The sequence below is a fragment of the Tachyglossus aculeatus genome, chromosome 19 (genome assembly GCF_015852505.1).
Source record: "Tachyglossus aculeatus isolate mTacAcu1 chromosome 19, mTacAcu1.pri, whole genome shotgun sequence".
Lineage (NCBI taxonomy): Eukaryota > Metazoa > Chordata > Mammalia > Monotremata > Tachyglossidae > Tachyglossus > Tachyglossus aculeatus.
Genome location: NC_052084.1, coordinates 25,569,223 through 25,584,262, shown reverse-complemented (window position 1 = coordinate 25,584,262; position 15,040 = coordinate 25,569,223). Strand labels below are relative to the sequence as shown.

Sequence of the window (15,040 nt, the reverse complement as noted above, 5' to 3'; positions counted from 1 at the left end):
ATCCCTATCGTTTTTTATTTTCAAAAAAGAACAATCACGTTTCCGTCCCTATCGTTTGCTATTTTCAAAAACAATCGCGCTTCCATCCCTATCATCTTTTATTTTCAAAAAAGATCACGTTTCCATCCCTATCGTTTGTTATTTTCAAAAAAGAACAATCACGTTTCCATCCCCATCGTTTGTTATTTTCAAAAAAGAACAATCGCGTTTCCATCCCCATCATTTGTTATTTTCAAAAAAGAACAATCGCGTTTCCATCCCTATCGTTTGTTATTTTCAAAAAAGAACAATCGCGTTTCCATCCCTATCGTTTGCTATTTTCAAAAAACAACGATCGCGTTTCCATCCCTATCGTTTCTTATTTTCAAAAAAGGACGATCACGTTTCCATCCATAGGACAATCACGGTCCCATCCCCATCGTTTTTTATTTTCAAAAACAATCGCGTTTCCATCCCCATCACTTTTTATTTTCAAAAATGAACAATCGCGGTTCCATCCCTATCGTTTGTTATTTTCAAAAAAGAACAATCACATTTCCGTCCCTATCGTTTGCTATTTTCAAAAAAGAACAATCGCGTTTCCATCCCTATCGTTTGTTATTTTCAAAAAAGGACGATCACGTTTCCATCCATAGGACAATCACGTTTCCATCCCCATCGTTTTTTATTTTCAAAAAAGAACAATCGCGTTTCCATCCCCATCGTTTATTTTCAAAAAAGAATAATCACATTTCCATCCCTATCGTTTATTTTCAAAAAAGAACAATCGCGTTTCCATCCCTATTGTTTGCTATTTTCAAAAAAGAACAATCGCGTTTCCATCCCTATCGTTAGTTATTTTCAAAAAAGGACGATCACGTTTCCATCCATAGGACAATCACGTTTCCATCCCCATCGTTTTTTATTTTCAAAAAAGAACAATCACGTTTCCATCCCCATCGTTTTTTATTTTCAAAAAAGAATAATCACGTTTCCGTCCCTATCGTTTGTTATTTTCAAAAAAGAACAATCGCGTTTCCATCCCTATCGTTTGTTATTTTCAAAAAAGAACAATCGTGTTTCCATCCCTATCATTTGTTATTTTCAAAAAAGGACGATCACGTTTCCATCCATAGGACAATCACGTTTCCATCCCCATCACTTTTTATTTTCAAAAGAGAACAATCGCGTTTCCATCCCCATCGTTTGTTATTTTCAAAAAAGAACGATCGCATTTCCATCCCTATCGTTTGTTATTTTCAAAAAAGGACGATCACGTTTCCATCCCCATCGTTTGTTCTTTTCAAAAAAGAACAATCGCGTTTCCATCCCTATCGTTTGTTATTTCAAAAAAGGACGATCACGTTTCCATCCATAGGACAATCACGTTTCCATCCCCATCGTTTTTTATTTTCAAAAAAGAACAATCACGTTTCCATCCCCATCGTTTTTTATTTTCAAAAAAGAACAATCACGTTTCCATCCCCATCGTTTGTTATTTTCAAAAAAGAACAATCGCGTTTCCATCCCTATCGTTTGTTATTTTCAAAAAAGAACAATCGCGTTTCCATCCCTATCGTTGGTTATTTTCAAAAAAGGACGATCACGTTTCCATCCATAGGACAATCACGCTTCCATCCCCATCGCTTTTTATTTTCAAAAAAGAACAATCACGTTTCCATCCCCATTGTTTTTTATTTTCAAAAAAGAATAATCACGTTTCCGTCCCTATCGTTTGTTATTTTCAAAAAAGAACAATCGCGTTTCCATCCCTATCGTTTGTTATTTTCAAAAAAGAACAATCGCGTTTCCATCCCTATCGTTGGTTATTTTCAAAAAAGGACGATCACGTTTCCATCCATAGGACAATCACGTTTCCATCCCCATCGTTTTTTATTTTCAAAAAAGAACAATCACGTTTCCATCCCCATCATTTTTTATTTTCAAAAAAGAATAATCACGTTTCCGTCCCTATCGTTTGTTATTTTCAAAAAAGAACAATCGCGTTTCCATCCCTATCGTTTGTTATTTTCAAAAAAGAACAATAATGTTTCCATCCCCTATCGTTTGTTTTCAAAAAAGAACAATCGCGTTTCCATCCCTATCATTTGTTATTTTCAAAAAAAGACGATCATGTTTCCATCCATAGGACAATCACGTTTCCATCCCTATCACTTTTTATTTTCAAAAAAGAGCAATCGCGTTTCCATCCCTATCGTTTGTTATTTTCAAAAAAGAACAATCGCGTTTCCATCCCTATCATCTTTTATTTTCAAAAAAGATCACGTTTCCATCCCTATCATTTGTTATTTTCAAAAAAGAGCAATCATGTTTCCATCCCCATCGTTTGTTATTTTCAAAAAAGAACAATCGCGTTTCCATCCCTATCGATTGTTATTTTCAAAAAAGAACAATCACGTTTCCATCCCCATCATTTTTTATTTTCAAAAAAGAATAATCACGTTTCCGTCCCTATCGTTTGTTATTTTCAAAAAAGAACAATCGCATTTCCATCCCTATCGTTTTTTATTTTCAAAAAAGAACAATCGCGTTTCCATCCCTATCGCTTTTTATTTTAAAAAAAGAACAATCGCCTTTCCATCCCTATTATCTCTACATGTTGCCAAGTTGTCCTTCCCAAGTGCTTAATACAGTGCTCTGCACACAGTAAGCGCTCAGTAAATACGATTGAATGAATGAATGAAAGGAGGACCGATTCTCCAGAGAAGACAGTCGTACTAGGAGAAGTCCGGGGAAAACGCGGAAGAGGCAGACGGGCGGCCAGATGGATAGAGACCGTAACGACTATAACGGAGGCAGCGTGGCTCAGTGGAAAGAACACAGAGTCTGAGGTCATGGGTTCAAATCCTGGCTCCGCCACTCGTCAGCTGGGTGACTTGGGGCAAGTCACTTCACTTCTCCGGGCCTCAGTTCCCTCATCTGGAAAATGGGGATGAAGACTGGGAGCCCTCCGGGGGGGACAACCTGATCATTTTGTCATCCCCCCAGCGCTTAGAACAGTGCTTGGCACATAGTAAGCGCTTAATAAATGCCATTATTATTATTATTGTATGGAGTCAGAGGTCATGGGTTCAAATCCTGGCCCCGCCACTTGTCAGCTGGGTGACTTGGGGCAAGTCACTTCACCTCTCCGGGCCTCAGTTCCCTCATCTGGAAAATGGGGATGAAGACTGGGAGCCCCCAGGGGGACAACCTGATCATTCTGTCACCTCCCCAGTGCTTAGAACAGTGCTTTGCACATAGTAAGTGCTTAATAAGTGCCATTATTATTACTATTATTATTTGGAGTCAGAGGTCATGAGTTCAAATCCTGGCCCCGCCACTTGTCAGCTGGGTGACTTGGGGCAAGTCACTTCACTTCTCCGGGCCTCAGTTCCCTCAGCTGGAAAATGGGGATGAAGATTGGGAGCCCCCCGTGGGACAACCTCATCACCTTGTCTCCTCCCCAGCGCTTAGAACAGCGTTTTGCACATACTAAGCGCTTAATAAATGCCATTATTATTATTATTATTTGGAGTCAGAGGTCTTGGGTTCAAATCCTGGCCCCGCCACTTGTCAGCTGGGTGACTTGGGGCAAGTCACTTCACTTCTCCGGGCCTCAGTTCCCTCAGCTGGAAAATGGGGATGAAGACTGTGAGCCCCGTGTGGGACAACCTCATCACCTTGTCTCCTCCCCAGCGCTTAGAACAGCGCTTTGCACATACTAAGCGCTTAATAAATGCCATTATTATTATTATTATTTGGAGTCAGAGGTCATGGGTTCAAATCCTGGCCCCGCCACTTGTCAGCTGGGTGACTCGGGGCAAGTCACTTCACTTCTCCGGGCCTCAGTTCCCTCAGCTGGAAAACGGGGATGAAGACTGGGAGCCCCCAGGGGGACAACCTGATCATTCTGTCACCTCCCCAGCGCTCAGAACAGTGCTTGGCACATAGTAAGCGCTTAATAAATGCTATTTTTATCATTATTATTATCTGTCCCGGTCTCACCGCGGGCGAACAGAGCGCGGGCAATTCTCCGGGGAGCGTATTAAAAAATAAAAACGAACTCCGCCTCACCTTACGGCGTCCGTGTCGAACTGCAGATTGGGTTTGTCGATCAATCCCAGGGAATAGAGCTGATAAGCCAGCGCGCACTTCCCGACCATGAACTGGGCCGTGTTTGTTCGATCTAAACAATCCACGCAGTTGGTCCGCAGGACGCCGGTCTGCGAGGGAAGGGAACGACGAATCATTTTATTAGAGTCACAAACAGAATAAATATGTACAAATAAAATAGAGTAATAAAAATGTACAAGCATATATATATATACATATATACGGAGTAAATATGTACAAATAGAGTAATAAAAACGTACAAACATATATATATATACATATATACGGAGTAATAATAATAATAATAATAATGGCATTTGTTAAGCGCTTACTATGTGCAAAGCACTGTTCTAAGCGCTGGGGGGGGGATACAAGGTGATCAGGTTGTCCCGCGTGGGGCTCACAGTCATCATCCCCATTTTACAGATGAGGTAACTGAGGCCCAGAGAAGTCAAGTGACTTGCCCAAGGTCACACAGCAGACATGTGGCAGAGCTGGGATTCGAACCCATGACCTCTGACTCCAAAGCCCGTGCTCTTTCCACTGAGCCACGCTGCTTCTCTTTCATTTCATTCTCTTTCTATTTCATTTGTAAATATGTACAAATGAAATAGAGTAATAAAAACGTACAAACATATATATATAAATATACATATATATAGAGTAAATATGCACAAATAAAATAGAGTAATAAAAACGTACAAACATATATATATATATATACACATATATACGGAGCAAATATGTACAAATAAAATAGAGTAATAAAAACGTACAAACATATATATATATACACATATATACAGAGTAAATATGTACAAATAAAATAGAGTAATAAAAACGTACAAACATATATATATATACATATATACGGAGTAAATATGTACAAATAAAATAGAGTAATAAAAACGTACAAACATACATATATATACATATATACGGAGTAAATATGTACAAATAAAATAGAGTAATAAAAACGTACAAATATATATATATATATATATATACATATATACGGAGTAAATATGCACAAATAAAATAGAGTAATAAAAACGTACAAACATATATATATATACATATATACGGAGTAAATATGTACAAATAAAATAGAGTAATAAAAACGTACAAATATATATATATATATATATATACATATATACGGAGTAAATATGTACAAATAAAATAGAGTAATAAAAACGTACAAACATATATATATATATACATATATACGGAGTAAATATGTACAAATAAAATAGAGTAATAAAAACGTACAAACATATATATATATATATATATATACATATATATGGAGTAAATATGTACAAATAAAATAGAGTAATAAAAACATACAAACATATATATATATACATATATACGGAGTAAATATGTACAAATAAAATAGAGTAATAAAAACGTACAAACATATATATATACATATATACGGAGTAAATATGTACAAATAAAATAGAGTAATAAAAACGTACAAACATATATATATATATACATATATACGGAGTAAATATGTACAAATAAAATAGAGTAATAAAAACGTACAAACATATATATATATATATACACATATATACGGAGTAAATATGTACAAATAAAATAGAGTAATAAAAACGTACAAACATATATATATATACATATATACGGAGTAAATATGTACAAATAAAATAGAGTAATAAAAACGTACAAACATATATATATATACATATATACGGAGTAAATATGTACAAATAAAATAGAGTAATAAAAACGTACAAACATATATATATATATATATACATATATACGGAGTAAATATGTACAAATAAAACAGAGTAATAAAAACGTACAAACATATATATACAGGTGCTGTGGGGAGGGGGAGGCCGGGTGAGCCCGTCGTCGAGTAGGGACCGTCTCTCGATGCTGCCGACTCGGCCTTCCCAAGCGCTCAGTACAGCGCTCTGCACGCGGAAAGCGCTCAATAAATACGACTGACTGAACGAACACGCATCTCCGCCAGTGCGGCACGCGAAATAATCACCGAACGGATCCCCCCGACCGGAGAATTAAACACGAGAACGGTTTTCTCTACCTGCAGACGACCGGTGGCCACCACGCTTCCTCCTAGCTCCTTCCACCTGCGTTTCGGAAGGAGAAAGTTCCAAAAAATAAAACGGGAACCCTCAGCATTCCGGCCGGAAGGAAGGAAATCTCAATTCCGTTTAGTTCGCCGGGCGATTTCCCAACGGATCGACTGAGTTTCCTCGGCTGGGGAGGCCGAGAGGGGAAAGGAGAAGAAATCTGCCGAGGCTACGGAGTAGCGGGCCTTCCTTGGCCAGGATCGACGTGGGTTGGCGGGGGTTTTTTAGGCTGGGGAAGCGCTCAGTACAGTGCTCTGCACACAGTAAGCGCTCAATAAATACAATCGAATGAATGAATGAATGAATCTCTGCGTCTCCTTTGCCTCGTTTGGAAAACGGGGATTCAGTACTTTGTTCTTCCTCCTTCTTAGACTGCAAGACGGGGACTGGGCCCCTCCTGATTATCTTATTATTTTATTACTCTATTGATTTTATTACTCCATTCATTTATTTTACCTGTACATATTTATTCTATTTATTTTATTTTGTTAATATGTTTTGTTGTCTGTCTCCCCCTTCTAGACTGTGAGCCCGCTGTCGGGTAGGGACCGTCTCTATATGTTGCCAACTTGGACTTCCCAAGTGCTCAGTACAGTGCTCTGCACACAGTAAGCGCTCAATAAATGTGATTGAATGAATGAATGAATCTCTGCGTCTCCTTTGCCTCGTTTGGAAAACGGGGATTCAGTACTTCGTTCTTCCTCCTTCTTAGACTGCAAGACGGGGACTGGGCCCCTCCTGATTATCTTATTATTTTATTACTCTATTTAGTTTATTACTCCATTTATTTTACTTGTACATATTTATTCTATTTATTTTATTTTGTTAATATGTTTTGTTGTCTGCCTTCCCCCTTCTAGACTGGGAGCCCACTGTTGGGTAGGGACCATCTCTCTGTGTTGCCAACTTGGACTTCCCAAGCGCTCAGTACAGTGCTCTGCCTACAGTAAGCGCTCAATAAATACGATTGAATGAATGAATGAACGAATGAATCTTATATTATAATGATAATAATAATAATAATGATGGTATTTGTTAAGCGCTTACTCTGTGCAAAGCACATCCGCCCCAGCGCTCAGTACAGTGCCCAGCACATAGTAGGCATTTAAGAAACAGGATTAAAAAACAAAAACAAGTCCCTGGAAATCGGGAGCTTGCCCAGCACGGACTCGGGAGTCGGAGGATCCGGATGCCAACCCGGGCAAGCCACGTCGCATCGCTGCGTCTCCTTTTCCTTGTTTGGAAAACGGGGATTCAGTACTTCGTTCTTCCTCCTTCTTAGACTGTGAGACGGAGACTGGGCCCCTCCTGATTATCTTATCATTTTATCACTCTACTTATTTGATTACTCTTTTTATTTACTTTTAGACTGTGAGCCCACTGTTGGGTAGGGACTGTCTCTATATGTTGCCAACTTGTACTTCCCAAGCGCTTAGTACAGTCCTCTGCACACAGTAAGCGCTCAATAAATACGATTGATTAATTTTACTTGTACATATTTATTCTATTTATTTTATTTCGTTAATATGTTTGGTTACGTTGTCTGTCTCCCCCTTCTAGACTGTGAGCCCACTGTTGGGTAGGGACCGTCTCTAGATGTCGCCAACTTTGACTTCCCAAGCGCTTAGTACAGTGCTCTGCACACCGTAAGCGCTCAATAAATACGATTGAATGAATGAATGAATCTCTACGTCTCCTTTGCCTCGTTTGGAAAACGGGGATTCAGTACTTCGTTCTTCCTCCTTCTTAGACTGCAAGACGGGGACTGGGCCCCTCCTGATTATCTTATTATTTTACTACTCTATTTATTTTATTACTCTATTTATTCATTTATTTTACTTGTACATATTTATTCTTTTTATTTTATTTTGTTAATATGTTTTGTTGTCTCTCTCCCCCTTCTAGACTGTGAGCACACTGTCGGGTAGGGACCGTCTCTAGATGTTGCCAACTTGGACTTCCCAAGTGCTTAGTACAGTGCTCTGCACACCGTAAGTGCTCAATAAATAATAATAATAATAATAATAATGATGGCATTTATTAAGCGCTTACTATGTGCTGGGGAGTTTACAAGGTGATCAGGTTGTCCCACGTGGGAATGAGCGAATGAATCTTATATTATAATAATAATAACAATAATAATGATGGTATTTGTTAAGCGCTTACTCTGTGCAAAGCACTTCCGCCCCAGCGCTCAGCATTTAAGAGACACCATTAAAAAACAAAAACCAGTCCAGAAGGCTGGCCCTGAGCAGGGATTCGAACCCACGGCCTCTGACTCCAAAGCAAGCTTCGGAGGTCGACATTCACACCGCGCGCAGGCCTTGGCTGTCAAAATCCGCGTTTTCGCCTCCAAATCCGAGGAAAACGGGCCACCCCCCCTTAGCTTTTCCAAAATACCGCGCGTACTTCTCATCCGGCCGCAGGACGCTGCAATAGGAGTCGGGGCGGTTGACGAAGAAGCCCGTCTTCTTTACCACGCTCTCCGCGATCACGTTCAGGCGATCGAGGACGTTGTACGATTTGCTGGGGAAATCGTGAGAAAAGAAAACGGATCCACTGTGACTCCACCGGGCCGCGGGACTTCGGCCGCATCAATCTCCATAAAAACTACGCAGGGCCTCTTTACCTAGATGTAAATTCATTTTACCTTAATACGTTATTTTACGTTTTACGGTTTTTTATTTTAAGGTGTACATTTACCGGGTGTTGATCGCTTTCTTGAACTTGCTCATATAAACCATCGAAAGTTCACGTAAACGCTTATATGGGGGGGGCAGGACGTCTCACCTTTTTGTGTATTTGGCCATGTCCCAAGGAATATAAATAATGGCGTGTTCCGGAGGCAGGAATTGATTGAGGTAGGTCACTGCAGCCACAAGTTCTTCACTCAGGATTCTCTCGTGTTTCCTTTTCTCGCGTTCCTTTATCCAAAACAGAAAACACGTGAACACATTAGTCTCGCGCTTCCTTTTCTCGCATTCCTTTATCCAAAACAGAAAACACGTGAACTCCTTTCGGTCTCGTGCTTCCTTTTCTCGCGTTCCTTTATCCAAAACAGAAAACACGTGAACTCCTTTCGGTCTCGTGTTTCCTTTTATCGTGTTTCTTTATCCCAAACAGAAAACACACGAACTCCTTTCGGTCTCGTGCTTCCTTTTCTCACCTCCCTTTATCTGAAACAGAAAACACGTGAACTCCTTTTGGTCTCGCGCTTCCTTTTCTCGCGTTCCTTTATCCAAAACAGAAAACATGTGAACTCGCTTCGGTCTCATGCTTCCTTTTCTCGCGTTCCTTTATCCGAAACAGAAAACACGTGAACTCCTTTCGGTCTCGTGCTTCCTTTTCTCGCGTTCCTTTATCCGAAACAGAAAACACGTGAACTCCTTTCGCTCTCGTGTCTCCTTTTTTCGCGTTTCTTTATCCCAAACAGAAAACACGTGAACTCCTTTCGGTCTCGTGCTTCCTTTTCTCGCATTCCTTTAACCGAAACAGAAAACACGTGAACTCCTTTCGGTCTCGTGCTTCCTTTTCTCACCTTCCTTTATCTGAAACAGAAAACACGTGAACTCCTTTTGGTCTCGTGTTTCCTTTTTTCGCGTTCCTTTATCCAAAACAGAAAACACGTGAACTCCTTTCGGTCTCGTGTTTCCTTTTTTCGGGTTTCTTTATCCCAAACAGAAAACACGTGAACTCCTTTCGGTCTCGTGTTTCCTTTTTTCGTGTTCCTTTATCCAAAACAGAAAACACGTGAACTCCTTTAGTCTCGCGCTTCCTTTTCTCGCATTCCTTTATCCAAAACAGAAAACACGTGAACTCCTTTCGCTCTCGTGTTTCCTTTTCTCGCGTTCCTTTATCCAAAACAGAAAACACGTGAACTCCTTTCGCTCTCATGTTTCCTTTTCTCGCGTTCCTTTATCCAAAACAGAAAACACGTGAACTCCTTTCGGTCTCGTGTTTCCTTTTTTCGCGTTCCTTTATCCAAAACAGAAAACACGTGAACTCCTTTCGGTCTCGTGTTTCCTTTTCTGGCGTTCCTTTATCCAAAACAGAAAACACGTGAATTCCTTTCGGTCTCGTGTTTCCTTTTCTCATGTTCCTTTATCCGAAACAGAAAACTCCCTTCAGGCCCGAGAAACCACTTCTAAATCCTAGCTTTGTGTCGTGTGTGAAAAAAACCATAATAATAATAATAATGATGGCATCCACGAGTAATAATAATAGTAGTAATAATGATGGCATTGATTAAGCATTGATTGATGATGGCATTGATTGATTATATTAATCAATCAATCAATTGCATTTACTGAGCGCCTCCTGTGTGCAGAGCACTGGACTAAGCGCTTGGGAAGAATAGAATACATAGCTATTCTATTGACTTTATTTTGTTAATATGTTCTGTCTTGTCACACAGCAAGTAAGCGGTGGAATAGGGATTAGGACCCAGGACTAATATTACTCAATCAATTAATCAATTGTATTTATTGAGCGCCTACTGTGTGCAGAGCACTGGACTAAGCGCTTGGGAAGAATAGAATACGTATCTATTCTATTGATTTTATTTTGTTAATATGTTTCGTCTTGTTGTCACACAGCAAGTAAGTGGCGGAATAGGGATTAGGACCCAGGACTAATATTACTCAATCAACTGTACTTATTGAGCACTTCCTGTGTGCAGAGCACTGGACTAAGCGCTTGGGAAGAATAGAATACATAGCTATTCTATTGATTTTATTTTGTTAATATGTTCTGTCTTGTCACACAGCAAGTAAGTGGCGGAATAGGGATTAGGACGCAGGACTAATATTACTCAATCAATCAATCAATTGTATTTATTGAGCGCCTACTGTGTGCAGAGCACTGGACTAAGCGCTTGGGAAGAATAGAATACGTATCCATTCTATTGATTTTATTTTGTTAATATGTTTCGTCTTGTTGTCACACAGCAAGTAAGTGGCGGAATAGGGATTAGGACCCAGGATTAATATTAATCAATTAATCAATCAATTGTATTTATTGAGCGCCTCCTGTGTGCAGAGCACTGGACTAAGCGCTTGGGAAGACTAGAATACATAGCTATTCTATTGATTTTATTTTGTTACTATGTTTTGTCTTGTTGTCACACAGCAAGTAAGTGGTGGAATAGGGATTAGGACCCAGGACTAATATTACTCAATCAATCAATCAATCAATTGTATTTATTGAGTGCCTCCTGTGTGCAGAGCACTGGACTAAGCGCTTGGGAAGAATAGAATACATATCTATTCTATTGATTTTATTTTGTTACTATGTTTTGTCTTGTTGTCACACAGCAAGTAAGTGGCGGAATAGGGATTAGGACCCAGGACTAATATTACTCAATCAACTGTACTTATTGAGCACTTCCTGTGTGCAGAGCACTGTACTAAGCGCTCGGGAAGAACAAGTCGGCAACATCTAGAGACGGTCCCTACCCGACAGCGGGCTCACGGTCTAGAAGGGGGAGACAGAGAACGAAACCAAACATATTAACAAAATAAATAAAATAAAAAAGTCGTGGTATTTCGGGAGCTCTTGTTTTGTGCCGAGCACGAAGGCTGTAAGCTCACTGTGGGCGGGGAATGCGCCTGTTTATTGTTACGCTGTCGCTTAGTACAGTGCTCTGCACACAGGAAGCGCTCGGTAAATATGGAGAAGCGGCGTGGCTCAGGGGAAAGAGCCCGGGCTTTGGAGTCCGAGGTCACGGGTTCAAATCCCGGCTCCGCCACTTGTCAGCTGTGGGACTTTGGGCAAGTCACTTCACTTCTCCGGGCCTCAGTTACCTCATCCGGAAAATGGGGATGAAGACTGGGAGCCCCCCGTGGGACAACCTGCCCCCCTTCTAGACTGTGAGCCCGCTGTTGGGTAGGGACCGTCTCTATATGTAGCCAACTTGTGGTTCCCAAGCGCTTAGTACAGTGCTCTGCACACCGTAAGCGCTCAATAAATACGATTGATTGATTGGTTGACTGACTGTCGTGATCACAAAAGAAATTCGGAGACGATCGGAATTCAGAAGGGGCCCCTGATCCTCATGGGGGAGGACGAAAACACTGAAAAGAGGAATAGACGACAGACGGATCCCAGCCGGATCGCCGCCGGAAGTATCCATTCATTCATTGAGTCCTATTAATTGATGGATTGATCGACTGATCGATTGATTGACTGAGTACTATTAGTCCTGGGTCCTAATCCCTATTCCGCCACTTACTCGCTGTGTGACAACAAGGCAAAACATATTAACAAAATAAAATCAATAGAATAGATATGTACAAATAAAATGAATAGAGTAATACAAATAGAGTTATAATAAATAGAGTAATATAGAGTATATTCCCCTCGTTCCTTCCTCTCCCCCTCCTCCCCCTCTCCATCCCCCCCGCCTTACCTCCTTCCCTTCCCCACAGCACCTGTATAGATGTATATACGTTTGGACGGATTTATTACTCTATTTGTTGACTTATTTTACTTGTACATACCTATTCTATTGATTTTATTTTGTTAATATGTTTGGTTTTGTTCTCCGTCTCCCCCTGCTAGACTGTGAGCCCGCTGCTGGGTAGGGCCCGTCTCTAGATGTTGCCAACTTGGACTTCCCAAGTGCTTAGTCCAGTGCTCTGCACACAGGAAGCGCTCAATAAATACGATTGACTGATTGATTGATAGCGCTCAATAAATACGATTGATTGATTGAGTACTGTTAGTCCTGGGTCCTAATCCCTATTCCGCCACTTACTTGCTGTGTGACAACAAGGCAAAACATATTAACAAAATAAAATCAATAGACTAGATATGCACAAATAAAATAAATAAATAGAGTAATATAAATAGACTAATAATAAATAGAGGAATATAGAGTAATATAAATAGAGTATATCCCCCTCCTTCCTCTCCCCCTCCTCCCCCTCTCCATCCCCCCCGCCTTACCTCCTTCCCTTCCCCACAGCACCTATATATATGTTTGGACGGATTTATTACTCCATTTATTTATTTATTTGACTTGTACATAGCTATTCTATTGATTTTATTTTGTTAATATGTTTGGTTTTGTTCCGTCTCCCCCTTCTAGCCTGTGAGCCTGCTGTCGGGTAGGGATCGTCTCTAGATGTTGCCGGCTTGGACTTCCCAAGCGCTTAGTCCAGTGCTCTGCACACAGGAAGCGCTCAATAAATACGATTGATTGATTGATTGATATTAGTCCTGCGTCCTAATCCCTATTCCGCCACTTACCTGCTGTGTGACAAGAAGACAAAATATATTAACAAAATAAAATAAATAGAATAGATATGTACAGATTAAATAGAGTAATATAGAGTAATAATAGAGTAATATAAATAGAGTATATCCCCCTCCTTCCTCTCCCCCTCCTCCCCCTCTGCATCCCCCCCCCGCCTTACCTCCTTCCCTTCCCCACAGCACCTGGATATATGGATAGATGTTTGGACGGATTTATTACTCTATTTATTTATTTATTTTACTTGCACATATCTATTCTATTGATTTTATTTTGTTAATACGTTTGGTTTTGTTTTCCGTACAAAATCCGTACAAACATATATACATATATACAGGTGCTGTGGGGAGGGGAAGGAGGCAAGGCGGGGAGGGGGAGGGGAGGGGGAGAGGAAGGAGTCAGAGGATGTGGGTTCTAATCCCGCTCTGCCACTTGTCTGCTGTGTGACCTCAGGCAAGCCACTTCACTTCTCTGGGCCTCAGCTGTTTATTTTTATTATTATTTTTACGAATCGGCAACAAGCCCACTGTTGGGTAGGGACCGTCTCTATATGTTGCCAGCTTGTACTTCCCAAGCGCTTAGTCCAGTGCTCTGCACACAGTAAGCGCTCAATAAATACGATTGATTGATTGATTGATTTAGGGACAGTCCCCACCCAACAACGGGCTCACAGTCTAGAAGGGGGAGACGGACAACAAAACAAACCACACAGACGGGTGTCAAAATCGTCGGAATAGAATTAAAAATATATGCACATCATTAACAAAATAAATAGAACGGCACATACGTACAAGTACAAAGAAAAACGAAAAAAAAGGGAAAATACACTTCTAAAAAACCTCTCCTTGGGATTTTAAAAGCTGGGAGTTCTCCGCCCTTCCAAAATCCTATGGAAAGCTCTCGGAATTGGCCCCCAACCTGCAGAAGAGCGATGACGCTTCACCTTAACGAGATTCAAGATGATGATCGGCGAGCCGAACCTCTGCAGCATTTGGTCGAAATGAAGAGCGGCGATATGGGCAAATGGATCCGCCTGGTCCACTGGGATGAAAAGAAAGAAACACGCTCACTTCCAAAAAAAAAAACGGCAAGGAATTCACAATCCTTTCCAGGTTTTCCCATATTCCACAGGATGCAGACGCACGGGACGGAATAATAATGATAATAATGGCTTAGTAGAGTGCTCTGCACATAGTAAGCGCTCAATAAATACGATTGATGATTGATGAATGGCATTTATTAAGCGCTGACTATAATAATAATATTAATGACGGCATTTGTTAAGCGCTTACTATGTGCAAAACACCGTTCTAAGCGCCGGGGAGGTGATAAGGCGATCAGGTTGTCCCACGGGGGGCTCCCAGTCTTAATATATGTATAAATGTTTGAACATATTTATTACTCTATTTATTTTACTTGTACATATCTAGTCTATTTATTTTATTTTGTTAATACGTTTGGTTTTGGTCTCTGTCTCCCCCTTTTAGACTGTGAGCCCGCTGTTCGGTAGGAACTGTCTCTATATGTTGCCATCTTGTACTTCCCAAGCGCTTAGCACAGT

At 40.5% G+C, this 15,040-nt stretch overlaps 1 protein-coding gene across 2 annotated transcripts in view; it reads right to left on the bottom strand.

Moving 5' to 3' along the window:
* FIG4 (FIG4 phosphoinositide 5-phosphatase) overlaps positions 1-15,040 on the bottom strand; it is an 84,100-nt gene that overhangs the window by 38,155 nt on the left and 30,905 nt on the right. For both annotated transcript variants that reach the window (XM_038761065.1, XM_038761066.1), the window contains 5 exons: positions 14,423-14,520; positions 9,018-9,151; positions 8,637-8,753; positions 6,179-6,224; positions 4,057-4,205 (listed from right to left, as the gene is read on the bottom strand). In XM_038761065.1, the coding sequence (XP_038616993.1) occupies positions 4,057-4,205; positions 6,179-6,224; positions 8,637-8,753; positions 9,018-9,151; positions 14,423-14,520 (544 nt within the window). The remainder of the gene's footprint in view (positions 1-4,056; positions 4,206-6,178; positions 6,225-8,636; positions 8,754-9,017; positions 9,152-14,422; positions 14,521-15,040) is intronic.